The sequence below is a fragment of the Sardina pilchardus genome, chromosome 19 (genome assembly GCF_963854185.1).
Source record: "Sardina pilchardus chromosome 19, fSarPil1.1, whole genome shotgun sequence".
Classification (NCBI taxonomy): domain Eukaryota; kingdom Metazoa; phylum Chordata; class Actinopteri; order Clupeiformes; family Clupeidae; genus Sardina; species Sardina pilchardus.
In genome coordinates this window covers 29,808,872-29,826,848 of record NC_085012.1, presented here as the reverse complement: position 1 = coordinate 29,826,848, position 17,977 = coordinate 29,808,872, and the positions used below count along the sequence as shown (strand labels likewise).

The window sequence follows — 17,977 nt, the reverse complement described above, 5'->3', positions numbered from 1 at the left end:
TGCAAATCTTTCTTTTTCATTTCCCACCCTGAACAAGGGCAAAATGCACCATAGAGATCTATTGAGAGATTTGTTTTGTATAGAGTAACCACTAGGTGCCACTAAAATCACTGAATCACTGAAATTGCCGGGTGGGGACAAAACATATTGATCTCAATGGTGCATTTTGTCCATGTTTAGGGTGGAAAATGAAAAAGAAAGATTTGCATAAGACAAGTCAAATTGGTGTTTTTAAAAAGAAGAGGTAATGCAGATTAACGAAAAAAATATAGAAAAAATCTTTGTATATTCCCACGTGGTGTTAGGGTGCTCTGAATATGAGATCCAAAATTATTTTTCAAACTTGTGAGGTCTGCTGTTCAGTCCCTGATGGATTTTCTTTTCTCTTCATTGCTTTTTCGGAGAGTGTTTCTACTGATCTCAATAAGAGAAAGAAAATCAAGAGCCTATGTTGAGTAAAAATATGTCTTCTGTAAGCCTAAACAGAGCCCAGCCAAGAACTCCAATAAAATTTTTATCAACTTTGAGGGACTGCTATGACCATGCAGGATCATCCAGACTACTCATGGTGATTTTACTGCATACTATTCCTATTTATGCACCAGCCTGCAAAATTTGAGCCTCCTACAGATTCTAGTTCATGAGCAATGAGCTTGTGAACTTTGACAAAAAAAAGAGGTAGAACAAATTTGACACCCCCCTCCCCCTGTAAAACTGGCTGTTACTTGAAAAGTATTGATCTTAGCACAAAAACATTTTACAGAGTGTCTCATGGGTAACATAGCCACATATGGTATTTTTTTCAGATTTTTTTGAGACGCAAGTGCGTGGGCTCTGGTTGATTTGGCGTGGAATGACCCAATGGTTTCTGGAAGTATTCCTGAGCCCATTCTGTGATTTCCTTTACAGTAGCATTCCTGTTTGTGGTGCAGTGTCGTTTAAGGGCCCGGAGATCACGGGCATCCAGTATTGGTTTACGGCCTTGACCCTTACGCACAGAGATTGTTCCAGATTCTCTGAATCTTCGGATGATATTATGCACAGTTGATGATGATAACTGCAAAGTCTTTGCAATTTTTCGCTGGGTAACACCTTTCTGATATTGCTCCACTATCTTTCTGCGCAACATTGTAGGAATTGGTGATCCTCTACCCATCTTGGCTTCTGAGAGACACTGCCACTCTGAGAAGCTCTTTTTATACCCAATCATGTTGCCAATTGACCTAATTGGTGTTAATTGGTCTTCCAGCTCTTCGTTATGCTCAAATTGACTTTTTCCAGCCTCTTATTGCTACTTGTCCCAACTTTTTTGGGATTTGTTGACACCGTGAAATTTTGAATCAACATATTTTTCCTTTAAAATGATACATTTACTCGGATTAAACTTTTGATCTGTCATCTACGTTCTATTCTGAATAAAATATTGACATTTGCCATCTCCACATCATTGCATTCAGTTTTTATTCACAATTTGTGTAGTGTCCCAACTTTTTTGGAATCCGGTTTGTAATTGTTTGGTCAGTGCAGTAGATTTACACGGTTTGAGCTATAACTTAGTTAGCACACATAACCAGCTCCCGAGCAGCTAGGATACCCCACAGGGGATACACGTGCATTTGTTGACAAGCCGAACTCTGCCGAAGGAGTACTACTACTCACGTCTAGGGCAAACTCAGACTGCCTGCGTTGTGTGTGAAATGTCTATCCCAGGTACAGTGGCACATTTCAGCACATCATATGAATATAATTTCATGGGTTTTATTTTTTTCAAACGCCAAAAGATAGCGTAGCTTATGTTTCTAAGCCAGCGTCATTATAGGCTACTGTTTACAGAATGGATATGTAATTCAATTGTTTGTGTGGTAGGTAATGGCATTGTCAATATCATAATATGAAGCTATCTGCAAAGTAGAAAAGTCTATTTGCATTATAGCCTGTGGCAAGACACTTTCACCAGAAAAGTAGCCTAAATAAACAAACATGACTCATTAGGTAAGTTAGCCTAAAATATTATTTTGTCTGTCTAATCGTGATTTAGCCTACTTTCAAGAGGTTAGGTTCTGACTGTTTTTTGTTCTAAAAGGGATTTCATCATAATTCTTTACTACTTCAACATCAGGCTGTAAAGTTTTCACTAGTATCACGGCGCTTTCGGTTTCATTGCTGCTTCGGCCATCAACATATTTTTCTGTCTATGCAACATACACGCTAGTTTGCGCTCTCACTGAATTTGAGGAGGTGCGGGGGAAGTGTATGCTGTAAAGCAGTCGAATTTTGTAGTTCTTTTTGTGCTCGGGTTCCCACCCGAAACCCAAAGTTCCGTAGTGCCAATAAAAGCGATACAGACACCGTCAGGCTCTGGCAGACATGTCATTCCATCTATTGTAAATCGATGTACCATCACAAGGGTCTTGGGAAATGTGTTATTAAGGTTGAAAAACGACATGATGTTGCTTTAAAATGAATTTGAAGAGTATCCCAAACAAGTTACCTGACAAAAGCATTGCTCAAAAAGTGGCAAAGTATTACATATTGTAGCTTTAATTAACAAGGCTGTCCTCCGAAGCAGGCATTTTGATTACATTGTTCTTCTTGTATTTATTCTTTTCTATTGAAAGCTTGCCAAGTACTGTGACAATCTGTTGAAGAAATCTGCGAAGGGAATGACTGAAAATGAGGTAGAGGACAAGCTGACCAGTTTCATCACAGTTTTCAAGTACATTGATGACAAGGATGTCTTTCAGAAGGTGTGTGACCCTACTCTGTCTAACTGCACAATGTGAACTGGACACTGCGACACATGTTATGTGTCTTTGTGATTGTGCTGAATTCATTTATTTCTGTTTTCCTTTTCACTCCCTCACTCTTTTTGACCTCTAGTTTTATGCGAGAATGCTGGCGAAGAGGTTAATACACGGGCTGTCTTTATCCATGGATTCAGAGGAGGCCATGATCAACAAGCTGAAGGTGTCACAATGCTGTTTTTTTTTATTTTTTTTTTTAATGATCACAGCACCATTTAAAAATGGAAAGAAAAGTATAATATTTAATGCAATGCTAGCTTGAATGCGATGATGCAATAATGCAATGGTGGTGGCCTGCATCTGAAGCTTTCTCGTGATAATAATTCATTTAGAATTTAGTGTTACATACATACCTTGAGTTGTGGCGATGATGCCTTTTTGTGTATTGGACAATGATAATGAACATTTCTCATTATGTGCATAAATTCCTCCCGTGTGCTCCCTTACACATTTTCTCTCTCTCTCCCCCCCTTTGTAGCAAGCATGTGGTTATGAATTCACAAGCAAGCTGCACAGAATGTATACAGACATGAGTGTGAGCGCCGATCTCAACAACAAATTCAACAATTTCATCAAAACCCAGGAGACAGTGGTTGACTTGGGCATTGGTTTTCAGATCTATGTGTTACAGGTAAAACAGTCCCCTCAGATATGTGATGTTGTCTTGTTACACGGTTTCTAAGCTAAATTGTCACATACAATAAACATCTCAATACGACGTTAAAAAACGCAGTACCCATGGACAGCCCACGCTCCAAAAATGGCAACAAAACAGCCTGGTTCAGCCTGGACCACAAAACATAGCAAACTGCTCCAGCAATCAATCCGGTCAAGATGTGCATTCATGGATGAGCCCAAAAGATGAGGCATGAAAGATGGGGCATGAAAAAAACATAGTAGTTAGGGAGCACTAAAAGTGTTGGTCCAACGCACCAAACCAACACAGAATGGCAGCAATGATGCATATGCATCGTTATCAGCAAATATAACTTGCCTATAGAAGTAACAGAATTGTCAACAGGGAGCTAGCAAGATTGTGGCCTAAGTAGCTAGCAACTCTGTTTTGAAGATTCGATAGAGATCAGGGGCCGTATTCACAAAGCATTTCATCTTGCTGCTAGGAGGACTAAATCGGACTAACATTTATAGCTTGGAGTTTTTTCTCAAAATCCATTCACAAAGCCGCTCCTACCTACTGAAGTAGGAAGGACAAATTACAACTCCCTTGCAAATACTGCCCCAGGCAAGTCAGAGTGAGTGTCCGATGTGCCTGCTAATACATGCGACTGTTTGTGTATATCTTCTTCTCCTCAAGGCGGGTGCGTGGCCCCTCACACATGCTCCCTCTTCAACGTTTGCCATCCCCCAGGAGCTGGAGAAAAGTGTACAGATGGTAAGCTACCACAGAGACCGAGGCAGCATCCTGTAATTACATGGCAAACTTCTTAGCATGATGGACCCACCCTGTCTGTAAAACAAAAAAAAATAAATCAAATAAAAGCACAGTTAAAAACAGTGTGGTGTAAAGTTGCAGATGTGATGCAAAATAGACATTTATTGGTTTAGTTATAGTGCACCACACACTAAAATGAGTGTTGTATGCAGTGGTTGAATAATCTGATGCACTGTCTGCTTTGCACTCCACAGTTTGAATTATTTTACAATCAGCACTTCAGCGGGAGGAAGTTGACCTGGCTACATTTCCTGTGCACAGGTACACAAGAATTATTGACTGTATTACATTAAAAAGGCTTGGTTTTATATTTTGATCATTCAGACAAGTTGTGAACCCCTGTTTATGTAAAATATTCTAGTTGAAGTATCCATTATGGTGAAAGAATAAATTGCTTATAATCTTAGTACTGTAATTAAAGAATGGTTTTGAGAAGGTTTGATGGTGGGTGGGCGGACGAGGGGCAATAGAGAGGGCTGAAGGCAGAAGCACTGGACAAGGCTGAAGGCCAAGGTGATAGATAGGGCTGGGGTTCAAGGGAGAACGTGCCGATGCAATGGTTGGAACACGCCTAACGTTAGTGTAACTCAGGAGTAAAAACAATCTAGGGTCTATTTACGGTACTTAACAAATGGAAAACTTTTGAGAGCAAAATTGCATTATTTGGTAGTGTTTTGAGCAAGATCATTTATTTGTATGATCACTGAATGTGCTTACAGTGATGCTAACCGGGCAAGGTAGTGTGGTGAGTGCTTCTACAGACAAACCAAAGTATTGTAATCTTTGTTAGTGTACAGAGATGTAAAAACAAGATCTGTGTCTGTAGGAAGAAAATTCCATGGTTTCCTGGTCTGGTATCGTCAAATCAGCAGGCATGTTCGATCGAATCAAAGCTGGCTCAATGTAAGGCATCTTTATATGAAAGAGTTGAGATCTGCATAGCACTGCAAGATCAAATGCGCCCGCTGAATTGACGATTTGGCTTAAAGAATTTGAAGTGAGACAGGACATTCTTTCCAAAGTACCAAGTTTGTTTGGTACAGCTTCCTACCAAACAAATGCAAGAGAAAGCTGGCTAGGATAGCCAGGCAGGCTGTTAAGATCGTAGCCATTCCACAAAAACAACCATCTGATTTTTATATACATACAGTGGAAAGAAAATCCAACTTCATCATCCAAGATGTCTCCCACTCACTCCACCAAAGCTTTGAGTTATTACCTTCAGGAAGAAGGTTCCGAGTACCTCTGACAAAAATGTCATTATACAACAAATCCTTCATTCCCAATGCAATACATATTTAAAACTCATGCTACTGACACATAACACACACTCTGCCTTCAATCAAAAGAAAATGTTCTAATATGGCAACATATTAGACAACTAGAAAAGCACTCAGAGAGCGCACACCTCCGCCAAGCGAAAACATAACCGCCTCCTGGATCCAGACAGTGATACAGATCACTCCCAAAATGTCATTGTTTTTCCCTTGGGTCATTTCAGACCTTCCCTGAAAATTTAATCAAAATCCATCCTTCACTTTTTGAGTTATCTTGCAAATAGACAGACAAACAAACCCCGATGAAAACATAGCCTCCCTGGCGGAGGTAATAATAATACATCTTTTTGAATCTTGAATCTTAAATAATAGGTGCATACTTTTGTCTACACAGTAGCAGCTATTTCTTGTAACAACTCAGTAACAGCTCAGATGAACATAGTATTTCACATAGCAGCTGGTTAAACCACATACTAATTATAAAAGATAAGGGCTTATCTCTCCAGCAGCACAATATGGCTAACTGGATGTTTATCCCTCAAAAAGCCTTCTGATCATCAAACACACTGTAGGGATTGCCAGTCTGATGAAGGAGCACTATTGCCTTTGTGGTTGTGCCTGAGGCTGATAATCGTATACATCACACCTGGACAGCCTGCCTCTTATCAAGCCAATCCATAAATTCACGTGAGTGATTACTGCTGAGAGCTGGAACAAACACTGCCCATAATCCTAGTCAGCCGGCTAACAACACTCTTGTCCCATGGAGAAGCAGAGAGTGGCAGAATATGGAATTTCAGGGTAAAATGTTTCCTCTGGTTGACCCGTCCCGTTAAAAGTGTTGATGCTGGTATTGTTGAGTGAGCAATTACTTGTAAAACATACTGTGGTACATTTATGTAGTGTTTAAGAGTTGGATTGGTTGGCCAAGGGATTTAGATTGTTTGAACAGAGTAACGAAGGTAGCAGTAGAGCAGGCGTGGGCTTGGTTAGTGCTGGATGGGGGAAGCCCTGGGAAAACGATGTTGCTGCTGGAAGTGATATTGATGGGCTAGCAGGAGGCAGTCTTCCCCAGTGCAGTGACGGAGACACTGTGCTGTAGGAGATGCCGAAGCCGAGGTCCTGACCTCACCAAGGTCATAAAAGATCCCATGCCAATCATTGCAGGTGTCCTGGCTAAATTCACATTCTGGCTCATTCTATTTGGCCACCTAATCATCTCCTCAGTGTGATTTACACATACTGTAGTTGCTGGGTGGGAGCCCCCCCCCCCTTCACTGTGAAGTGATTTGGGTACCAAGAAAAGCACTTTTGTAAACGTTATGTCCTGCTGTTGTTGTTGATAATGTACTTACACAGCATAAAACGGTTAGAGGCCAATTTATTCAGATGGTTTGAACAGCTTACAATAGTAGGTATTTAGATAGATAGATACTTAATTGATCCCCAAGGGGAAATTTACGAAATTTCCACTTAGAAACTTGTTATATTGCTTCTTTAATTGGCATTGGTCTGTTGATTTCAAAAAGTAATTAATACTGCCATTGTGACTACATGCAAAATTAAATTGACCGAACAAACATGGTCTTGCCATATTCTTCTCTTTTCAGGGGAAGTGAAAATGAATTATCTGTCAAAGCCATATGTTGCCATAGTGACTACCTATCAGATGGCTGTGCTGCTGGCATTCAACAACAGTGAGACGGTGAGTTACAAGGAGCTGCAGGACAGTACGCAGATGAGTGAGAAGGAGCTACAGAAGACCATCAAGTCTCTGCTGGATGTCAAGATGCTCAACCACGACTCTCAGAAAGTAAGGCTGATCTCTCTTTTACACACACATCCCATTTATGTGTCAGATAAGATGGGATAGATAACACATTTTCATTTCATACTCAGTCCTACATAATGAGTGTCCAATATTCCTACCCGCCTGTATTTAACAGTATGCTATGGGGGCGCAAACCTTCGTGAGATGTGCATGTACATTTGGGGGCTGAGCAACAAAGCTGCACAGGCACCCTGAGGAGTTCCGTTGTCTGTTGTTCTCCATTGTTATCATGTTAAAAGTTGAGTTGGTGAGGATGGTATGTTAGCTAGATATCTAGCTGGCATTCCATGCCAATTAACGTCAGTTAATTACTAATCACTTACAGTTAGTGAAATGTTTCCTTAGCTAGATAGCTAGCATAGCAACTAAAGTACAATAGTAACCAGGAAACAGCAAGAGCTGCATAGCCTGAACAGCTGATTTGTGATCAACTAATTTCTCAAAATCAGCTCAGCAATAAATGGCAACCTTAAGTTCAAAGTGATCATAACCAATTAAGGATGATGTCAAATGTTAATGTCACATAGACATGAATCAATTCAGTCTTAACTCTTATATCAATGCACTGGGTAAAGTGGGGAGAAATCTAAGTTTTGGGCATAGACCATAAATATTGAGCCTGTTCGTTTCAACAGTAGACCAAAACAGTAAATATAGACCTAATGTTTCTGAGAATGAGCCATGGGCAAAACAATTAGGTAAATGGACTCAATAACATACTCAATATAATGGACTTATTGCTCAAGTTATCTTAAAAGCCACTTTCTGTAAAAGCAGTCATGTTAAAATTCCAATTCCAATGGGCCATATGCACGGGGGAGCACAGGTTTCCCAAAGACAATGCGTTACAGAACCAAACAGAAATGTTGTTCAGTCGCTCTTACAGTCTCTCTAGAAATATCTTAGCATCCTTACCCAAACTTGGAAATGATGCATACATACAGCCCATTCCAATTATGGTACCTCAAAAGTAAATTGGGAAGGAAACGGAAGGTGGTCATGCATCATTGTGAACTGCCTGATTCTTGCAGAGTGACTCTTACAAAGTTATAATGCTATGTGTCAGTGGGAGATCAGTGAAGCATTAACCGAAAAGCCAAACCAAGGCTTTTTGTTTAGCTTCCAATGAGTGTTCATATTTTTACATACACACTAATATAGACATGAATTGTTTAAACATTACTCTTGTTTTGCTGTGTTACACAGGAGGAAATTGAAACAGAATCAACATTTTCACTAAATCTGAGTTTCACCAGTAAAAGAACAAAGTTCAAGATCACCACATCAATGCAGAAAGACACACCACAGGTATTGTGCAATCATTTCAATTGTATGTAAGGAGTAATGTCTTGTCCACTGTCCAGTATCAGAAAAGAAGTCCCGACAGTGTGAACTGGAAGGATCTTGCTTCATCCTGAAGGGACAATATTGGCCGGTGCCAAAATGAGAAAATAAACTTTACACAACATCTCTTTTAAAGTTATTTTGTTGCTGTTTCGTGGATTCCAGAGTTTGCCACACAAAGAGAACTTGAAAGTTTCTTGCTAGAGCATTCTGAAGAGCCATATAATAATGTAGTATATTTAATAGCTTTTCTTTGACTTGAGTGATGAGTGTTGTGTGTATGTGTATATATATATATATATGTGTGTGTGTGTGTGTGTGTTTTATAGGAGATGGAGCAGACGCGGAGTGCAGTGGATGAAGACCGAAAAATGTATTTACAAGCTGCAATAGTGAGAATCATGAAAGCCAGAAAAGTCCTGAGACACAACGCTTTAATCCAAGAAGTGGGTACAGATACACACACAAATACAGTATCACTAGTTCTAGTAGTTCTGGTATCACTATTTTAGTATTCACTAAAGACCAGCTTCTAGATAAATCAAGACTTTAACCTCGGAAACCTTTCTAAGGTTTATAGGGTGAGGCACATGGAGAAATTTGAGCAGAGACTTTTATCATGGTAAACAAGTGGCTAATATAGGTGAATGTTACACTGTCAATACAACATAAATGATTGCTACATGGCCATTTCACAAGATGTCGCCGCTATGAAAACCAACTTGAGTTGAAATTTCAAATATCCCTTTGTTAACAGTAGTGACAGCATATGACTGAGACCATTCAGCTTCTAGCTTCTGTGCAAGCACTTAATAGCCTGGCCACACCCACCTAGAATCTCCTTGACTGGGTGAACCCTGCCTGACCTGCTGGCGAATTTGGATTTTGCCCGGCAGCTCAGGCTGGAAACCTGCATATCCATCTCCCCTGCTTCCTTTCCACAACCTTTGGGTCCAGTCACAAACTAGCTTATCCAAAAGACGCATCCGGATCGTTGGTCTGATTTGTTGAAGGACTATCCAAGCGTATGGAGTCATTTGAACCATGTCCATTGATCTCGCCTCTTGTGCAGTAGAAATAAAAGCAGACCCCATTCTAATGTTCAATATTAAAAGATTGAATTTAGTATGGTGATAGCTAGACTATTACTGACTAGACTGGCAGACGACAATTTGCTAGTGCTTCCCTAGTCCACAAATTGTGACGGGCCAATCAGCTACGAGGGGATGACGCTATAATTTAAAAAAAAAATCGAAAGTTGCTTTTGTAAATGGTAGTAGCAATGCATGCAAACATCAAATATTGGTGTCAGAAGAATCTGTACATTTATGTACAGCAAAGGTATAGGCCTACATACACTATATTGCCAAGTATTGGGTCACTTGCCTTGACCCCCCTAATGACTTAAGTGACATCCTATTCTTAATCCATAGGGTTTAATATGACATTAGTCCACCCTTTCAAGCTATAACAGCTATGAATTTTCTGGGAAGGCTGTCCATGGATCTTAGAGTTTGGTGTGGATGAACTTGACTGGCCTGCGCAGAGTGCTGACCTCAACCCGATAGAACACCTTTGGGATGAATTAGAGCGGAGACTGAAAGCCAGTCGCCTCGTCCAACATCAGTGTGTAGCCTTACAAATGCGCTTCGGCCAAACATTCCCATAAACACACTCCTAAACCTTATGGAAAGCCTTCCCAGAGAAGTCAAAGCTGTTATAGCTATGGAAAGGGTGGACCAATGTCAAATTAAACCCTATGGATTAAGAATGGGATGTCACTTAAAGTCATTAGGGGGGTCAAGGCAAGTGACCCAATACTTTTGGCAATATAATGTATATTATTTCCTGACTGCTGATTCCGTTTATTGTCAGTTTGGAAAGTGAAGTAGGAAGTTATGTTAGAATCCCTGATCAATGTGAATGGTTAGACTAGATCAGGGGTGGGCAAACTTTTTGCCATTCATTTAATATCATAATTTGACTTTAAAACATTCATTTCTTAAGAAATACTGCTAATTTGCTCTTCAACTCATTTATAAATGATGCACTGTCACAGTTTAGGGATGGGAACTACTGTTGCCTTCGTGATTTCCTTATTTCTTATATTAAAAAGGAGCTATTGTCAACAGTGACAAGCCAGCTGGAACCTGCTGCTCTCTCTCTCCCCCTCTTGTGTGCGCTTAGACGCGTTCCCAATAAATGGGGTAGCATAACATTCAAGTTAGATCTGCTGCAATGGAGATTGAGAGAGGATCCAAAAAGTATCATCCTTATGTAACATACTTCTTTGACATAAACATTCTGTAAGAAGGGTTTGCCACAACGTCGTCTATCACAGGAAAATAATTGCGAGCAGCCTGAGTTAACCTAATTCAATTGAATTAATTGAAAATATATAATTAATGAATGTTGCGTTTGCCAAAGAGAAAGTGATCATCTCCTATATGGCTATCCTAAGCCATCAAATGTGTCAATATAATATGTTACATTACAGCAAATAGGCTGCACATGTACAGGAAAGGTGTTATGTCCGAGATAGTCCATAAATTCAACTCATCAACTTTCTAATCCACCGCCGATTTACTTCTGCACCGTGCTATGCCGCCTGAAAAACTTGTGTACGCGTGTTCAGACTAGACGTGAGATTTGAGCGTATAGCAACGATCACGTTCATATTGATAAATGCCATACTTTGCGTGGAAACAAGCGTACGCCTGTTTTACGCCTGTTTTTGGTTGTACGCACGTTTCACAAATGAGGGCCAGTCAGTCGTGTTTTTAGGAGACATGCTTTTCCCAAGTGGTCATGTGTCTAACACTTTCCTTCAGTGCATCAGCCAGCCTCATTTAGCCCTTATCAGTGTCTGTCTGCAGAGAAGCAGTGGTTGCTACAAGGAATCCTTTTCATGATTCACATTTTGTGTGTTTACTATTTCTCTCTTTAATGAAAAAAGACATTGGAGTGTAGGGCCAAGAGAAGACATTGTAAGAGAGTGTCATCACAGGACTGAGAAAGAAAAGTAGTACTGTTGGCTAAAAGCCTATGCTCTATGAACATGCAACATTTGTATATTTAGGAGCTCAACAGGTACCAAGTTCATCTACTCAAGGTCACCAAGATGTCATTTGGAGAGCTACTTGTGTGTCAGTGTCCACGTTTTTTTTTTTCTCTTTAGGTGATTAACCAGTCCAAAGCCCGGTTCAACCCCAGTATCAGCATGATCAAGAAGTGCATTGAGGTCCTGATTGACAAGCAGTACATCGAGCGGAGCCAGAGCTCAGCCGACGAGTACAGCTATGTGGCATAACATGCACTAAAGAAAAAGCAACAAATGCAAAAGCGGAACGAAGCAAAATCTAACAAAAATAGACCATTATTATCAGTTTCTTTTCTGTCGGCAGCAACTGCCATGGCTATGACCTGATTTTGGAAGAAGCGTCTGGACTGTTACTCCATTTGGGAAATGGCCATGGAGTTGCCAGGCAGCCACCAGATGCCCCCAACACCCCACTCCATCACTTTCCCGTCCCACCCCAACCTCACCCTTCTTTATGCTGTTTACAACATCACCAGTGCCACGCCACGTGCGTCAATGAGAAATGCCTATAGCTACTGGAGCGCAAATGCTGATAAACCATTTCTCAGAAGCATAACTGAAAAAAATAAGAACGCAAAAGACAGAATGAAAATTGAGATGCGTTCCAGATATAAGATGTATGAAGCAAGACATAAGAAATTACAAAAAAAAAAAAAAAAAATTTAAAGGAAGAAAAACAACCATGCTTTTTTTCTCACGTTTGCAGTTGTTGTGTGTTTTTTAATGTATCAAAGTAAGAAAAAAAAACTATTGTAATAAAACCGGCATACTGATAACTGTATTTACTTCAAAATGTAAAGACATTAAAAAATGAGGTGACAGACATGATCCTGCTGCTTGTCAATAAATAAAGAAAACAGCCAATATTACCTATTTGTCTCTTTAGAGAGCAATGTGGAACGGTCTGCCGTTGTGACTTGAACCTATGACCATGATCATTTGCGCCAAGAAATTATGGAGCTTTTGTCATTTGCCTGATGATGCTGGGAAGGTGATTTGGACAGGGCTGTTTAAAGGTTAAAGCAGGATTCAACAAGCTTCTCAAGCTCAATCTTATTCAAAATATTATTTTAGAATAAGAGAGCTCTACCATATTGAAAAAGAACTGGAGCATCTGGGTTGTTGCCTTGTTTCTTATCTTCAGTTTCTCTCTGCCAGCTAATAATGACTAAAATACAGGCTACGGTAATTTCATGTGTGAAGTAGTGAAACAAATAATGCTTTTGGCCAATCCTGAAATGCCTTGAATGCCTAAAATGTTCTTTACTGATGGCACTGTGTCATAGTGTCCTGCCCCATGGTATGCAGATCCAGCAAGATTGAAAAACTTCTATGTAAAGTCAATTGACAAATGTCCATATTTTTGCTGCATTACCACTTCTATAACAGTGACTAAAATAGGTTTGTAATGCAAGTGGAACCAGTATGAGAAATGACTGGAATGTAAGCAGGTGTGTGCAAGTATTTATGATTTCCATTGGAATGTATGCAATAGAACGGATGGAGGACCATTATGTAAATTTGGTTTATGTGTGGATTAGTAACCACTAGGGGGTGCCTTGAATATTCCTGACATCCTAACCAGAAACATTCTGCTGGATGCATTACGTTGCAAGTTTCTTCACATCAGTTGGCAAGAAGCTGTAGTAGCCTAATGTAACAGTAACGTCGTGGCTCCACTGTTTTTTCACAGTATGATAAATAGGCCTGTGCTCTCACAAGAGCTGAACACTAGGCCTACTGATATCAAAATGGTGATTTGTTGAGCGTACAATAATAATACCAAAAAAACGAGTTGTCTTAAATAAAAATGTGCGCTTGAATGAAAGTTTTAACGAAATATCCTAGAATTAAGTAATATTTAAGTCGTTAAAATCTATTTTGTAGCGGTCCGTAGCTTTAGTTGCCTACTAACTTTTGAATAGCCAACCTGGACTAGAGTCCTCGCATTTAGTGCAGGGAGTCCCAAGCCCAACCCCACGTTCAGGCGTAGGAGCAGACGAGACGACTCCTATACACTCCCGTAGAAACACTGAACAGGTGGTCATAAATACGTACGTGAGTACCTTTGCCATGGAGAAAAGATGATTTTCCTACACCTCGTGTATCTTGGATACAATTTTTATATCGCCAAAGAGAACTGATGACAAATAGCTCTTCACAAAGTAGCAACGGAACGAGCGCTTTCATTGGAATCGGAGGGAATATCAGGAACTATGAAAGTCACCGTGTGTTTTGGAAGGACCAGGGTGGTCGTTCCTTGTGGCAATGGGAATATCAAAGTGCACAGTCTCATCGAGCAAGCAGTAATGCGATATAAGAAAGCGATTGCCAAGGTAAGTAGTGTCGATGTGGTTTACTCGATGTTGAATCTGTGGATACAGTACGAACTGCGTCGCGGTTTGCACAACATGGCGCTTTCTGGGAGAAGAAAAGGGAAGAGACGGGGAATTCTTAGACCTTTTAAAGTATTATCCAGAAATCGGCTAATTAAATTCTGTTGAAACTGACAAACATTGCATTTTGATGTGGTCCAGAGTATTTGGATTACCTTGCTAGCTAAACTTCATCGTGATGAACTGCTCTCAACAGTTAGTAGCAAGTACTACTTTACCAAGCTGCAATAAAATTCTGGCTTCCTAGTTATTGTATCATATGTTGTAACTGCTTTAATATACGGGCAGTTTTGTTAGATTTCAGTTTTGTATCATGGTATCTTGTAACAGTTTTGGTCATAGTAGGCCTAACGTTTATACCTGCAGATAGTCTATTGTCCGCGTCTCATTGCCCTGCTGTTAGATGATCATCAGTTCAGTGGAAGGAAAAGGTAACTAGGCCCACGTCAGATAGGAATGTGTGTTTTTTGATTGTTTTCGACAAAGTAGCAAAGCAGGCCTAGCTGGCAAAGTAGACCCCATTAATGCAGTTCTTATCATTAATCATTTTGGAAGGAAATTTGTTACAGTTGACACTGATGACGTCTAATCAATAAGCTCAGAGGTCGACACAGTCAATTAATTGCTCTGATCATTCCTCTGAATCCGACCGAGCTGTCACCGATAGAGGCGTGGCTCAGGAAAAGTAGCCTGAACTTCATGAAAACAATTCTGTGGATCAGGCATTGTCCACATTGGATAATTTGAAATGTTTACTTTAATGTGCCTGTACAGTGATCACAGCTGATGTGGTCAAATTATTAAGACGTTAGAGGGAAGCTATTTCTTTGGGATAAAGTTGCATTTAGATCTGAGATCATTGTCTGCCCGTTTTCTCGTCACAGAATCTGTGTTCACCTATGTATTACCCTGGGAGAACCTACACCAACCCGTTAGCAAATTTGAATATGTGTTGGTTAAAGGCTAAATGCTTTCAAAAGTGTGTGTGAGTGAGAAATATGACATTTTGAGGTGTTCCCATTTGGCCATCTGTAGTTGGCTTCTTGTTGTCTGGCGCAACTCTTTTTCATTGTAGGCCTACTGGAAACCCACGTTACTAACTTGTGTTACATGTTTCTGTGAAACGATTATTGATACAATGGCATATCTTTAACCTTAAAGAGAATAGAATGGATTTGCTTTTCAAATGCCCTCATGCCTTCTCTCACAATCTCTTTGTGCCAGTTCCTATGGGGGCCTAATATTTTGTTGATCAGACTAATAGCCAGGTCAGAATTTGATATTTCCAATGGAAATATGAAAACATTCCCATACAGTTTAAATAGTCAGTCTGATAAGTTATAGCAAGTATACTATAGCCTAGGTTCTGAGACATTTTGCTATAATTATAACAGTGTCTCATCAGGGAGTCCAGAGACACTTGAAACATATGTTCAAATATACATTGTGAATTGTTATTATTTCAAAACATATTTCTGAATTTGAATGAGTTGATTGAGTCAGACATGCCTTTGCTCCACTCTTGCTCTGTGACTTCTGGCTGAATATGCTTCACAGTATCTTTTTTTTTTTTTTTTTTTAGCTGAATGCAGCCTCTGGAAACAATGTAATTTATTATAATACAAGCACACTTACACAAACAAATACACACACACACACACACACACACACACACACACACACACACACACAGACACACATATAGTGTGTGTCAAGACAGATTCTCCAGTGCAAACATTAAACACAGTCTCTTGTGGCCAAGCATGCTGGTTTTCCATGCCTCAGCAGAATGTCGGCGGCTGCTCCATTGATTAAGGCCGAGTGTAGTTTTGAGCTTACGGAGTATGCCAAGCCTTCTCTATTCCTCTACAGACTCCACCAGCACTGGAGAGGGCTTCTGGTGAGCCCTGCTGAATCAGTGCTTTGTCTTGGAGAACATGGCAGAGAGGCTGAATTAGCCCTTTTAACGATAGAGCAGTGACATGCAGTGATGGAGAAAGCAACCTCTTTATCACTAGCGTCTTACAAGACACCTATGCCCCCCCCCCTTACTTTACAAGGGAAATGTAGGGGTAACTGGCTTTTCCTTTTCAAACAAAAATATATCTGGACATGAAAACTATTTTTGTATTATGTTTCTCTGATTGAAGTCAGTATGACATTGGCCGTGTTGTGTGAAACAGCACGTGTTGTGTGGACAGCATGTTGGACCCAAGGTCTGTAATTGCTCACCTTCGTGGCACAACATTCACTACCAATAGCCAATGTCTAAACAAATAATCAAAATAGAACAACCTTATGGGGGCATTACACCTGGTTTATCAAGCATGCATCTTCATCAGTGTTTCGTTGAATGAGGCCCATAATACCTCCTTAGTTAGGGTTCTACATGGTGTCTGGCGACCCAGAGCCAGCCCCCTCCACACTCATGATGGGTTGGGACATGTTACCAGCAGAAATGTCAACAAGTACCACTCCAGAAACACAGCGACAAGATTTCACATACCTCTGTGTCAATTCAGGTCATAACATGACCTCAAGTAGTCTGTGAGTGCCTGAGCCATAACCATTGGCTTGCCTCAGATAACAATTTTACAGTGACTGTCTTCTAAAACCAAAATTCAACAGTGCTGTGGCTGACTTTGCTTCAAAGCCTGTAACACCACTGGTCTCGCCAGATAAACAGATACCCTGTCTCTGAAATTACTGAAGCTAAGCAGGTTGGCCTTGGTTAGTACTTGGATGGGAGACCTCCTTGGAAAACTAGTTGCTGCTGGCAGTGGTGTTGGTTGATGGCTAGTAGGTGTCATTCCTCCCATTTTCCAAGAATCACTCCCAGTGCCCCAGTGAAGTGATGGGAACTCTGTGCTGTAGATGGCGTCTAGAGGCATTAAACCGAGGTCCTGACCCACTGTGGTCATTAAAGATCCATATGGCGGCGCATAGACATGCAGCGGCTTCTCATGCTCCCATTCTATGGCTTATACCGGGTCCTGAGTACAAATTTTGTACCACAAACGTGTAAATGTGAACTGGTATGACAATAAAGTTCCTTGAATCCTTGAATCCCATGGCACTTATCGCAAATATGATGGTATACTAAGTGTCTTCGTTACATTTTCAGTCTGGGCCCCTAATCATCCCCTGGTCTAATTGGCTCAATGTGTTCATTCCCTTACTCCACCTCAAGCTGGTGTGTGGTGAGCGCTCTGATACATAATGGCTGCATTGTCCAGGTGGGTGTTACATTGATAGATAGTGAGGTTCCCTCTTCACTGTGAAGTGCTTTAGGCTTGGCTTTTACTTGTCACACAGTAAAACATGTTTTGAAATGACATGTAGTTGTTTAGTGTCTTGAGACAACACTGTGTACAACATTGTACATTCACAGATAAACACACATTGTTACTAACATTAATTGTTATACCTATGTATTTATCAGTGGTTCAACTTGGAACTTTGTACATCAAATGAGATACTGAGTTACTTCCACATAGATTCTCATGATTATCATATACGCCACCTACCATTTAAATTGTTTAAAAAATGACCGTACACCCCCTTGTTTTACCCGTAATATATTCATACTCAGTATTTATGGAGACCTCAAAATATTAGCAAAACAGTAATGTAATATTAAAAACACTGTAGTTATTGATACCAAATAGATACTAAAATAAGGTTATAATACCCCCAATGTGGGAGGCTGTATAGAAAATCAAGAGCATGCCATACAAAGTGGTTCAGTCATACTTCCTTCCTTCAAAATTTG

The 17,977-nt window shown here is 40.3% G+C and overlaps 2 protein-coding genes across 7 annotated transcripts in view; both read left to right on the top strand.

The window, feature by feature from the left end:
• Positions 1-12,634, top strand: part of cul2 (cullin 2) — a 35,422-nt gene extending 22,788 nt beyond the window's left edge. Inside the window, exons 13-21 of the mRNA XM_062521061.1 lie at positions 2,619-2,747; positions 2,881-2,967; positions 3,283-3,435; positions 4,120-4,197; positions 4,452-4,518; positions 7,145-7,347; positions 8,572-8,673; positions 9,039-9,155; positions 11,888-12,634. Coding sequence (XP_062377045.1) covers positions 2,619-2,747; positions 2,881-2,967; positions 3,283-3,435; positions 4,120-4,197; positions 4,452-4,518; positions 7,145-7,347; positions 8,572-8,673; positions 9,039-9,155; positions 11,888-12,019 — 1,068 coding nt within the window. The 3' untranslated portion in view covers positions 12,020-12,634. The remainder of the gene's footprint in view (positions 1-2,618; positions 2,748-2,880; positions 2,968-3,282; positions 3,436-4,119; positions 4,198-4,451; positions 4,519-7,144; positions 7,348-8,571; positions 8,674-9,038; positions 9,156-11,887) is intronic.
• Positions 12,635-13,692: 1,058 nt separating this feature from the next.
• Positions 13,693-17,977, top strand: part of pard3aa (par-3 family cell polarity regulator alpha, a) — a 279,690-nt gene continuing 275,405 nt past the window's right edge. For 3 of the 6 annotated variants that reach the window (XM_062520692.1, XM_062520695.1, XM_062520694.1), the window contains exon 1: positions 13,693-14,145. In XM_062520692.1, coding sequence (XP_062376676.1) covers positions 14,026-14,145 — 120 coding nt within the window. In that variant the 5' untranslated portion in view covers positions 13,693-14,025. The remainder of the gene's footprint in view (positions 14,146-17,977) is intronic. The other 3 variants (XM_062520697.1, XM_062520693.1, XM_062520691.1) reach the window with 1 other exon arrangement.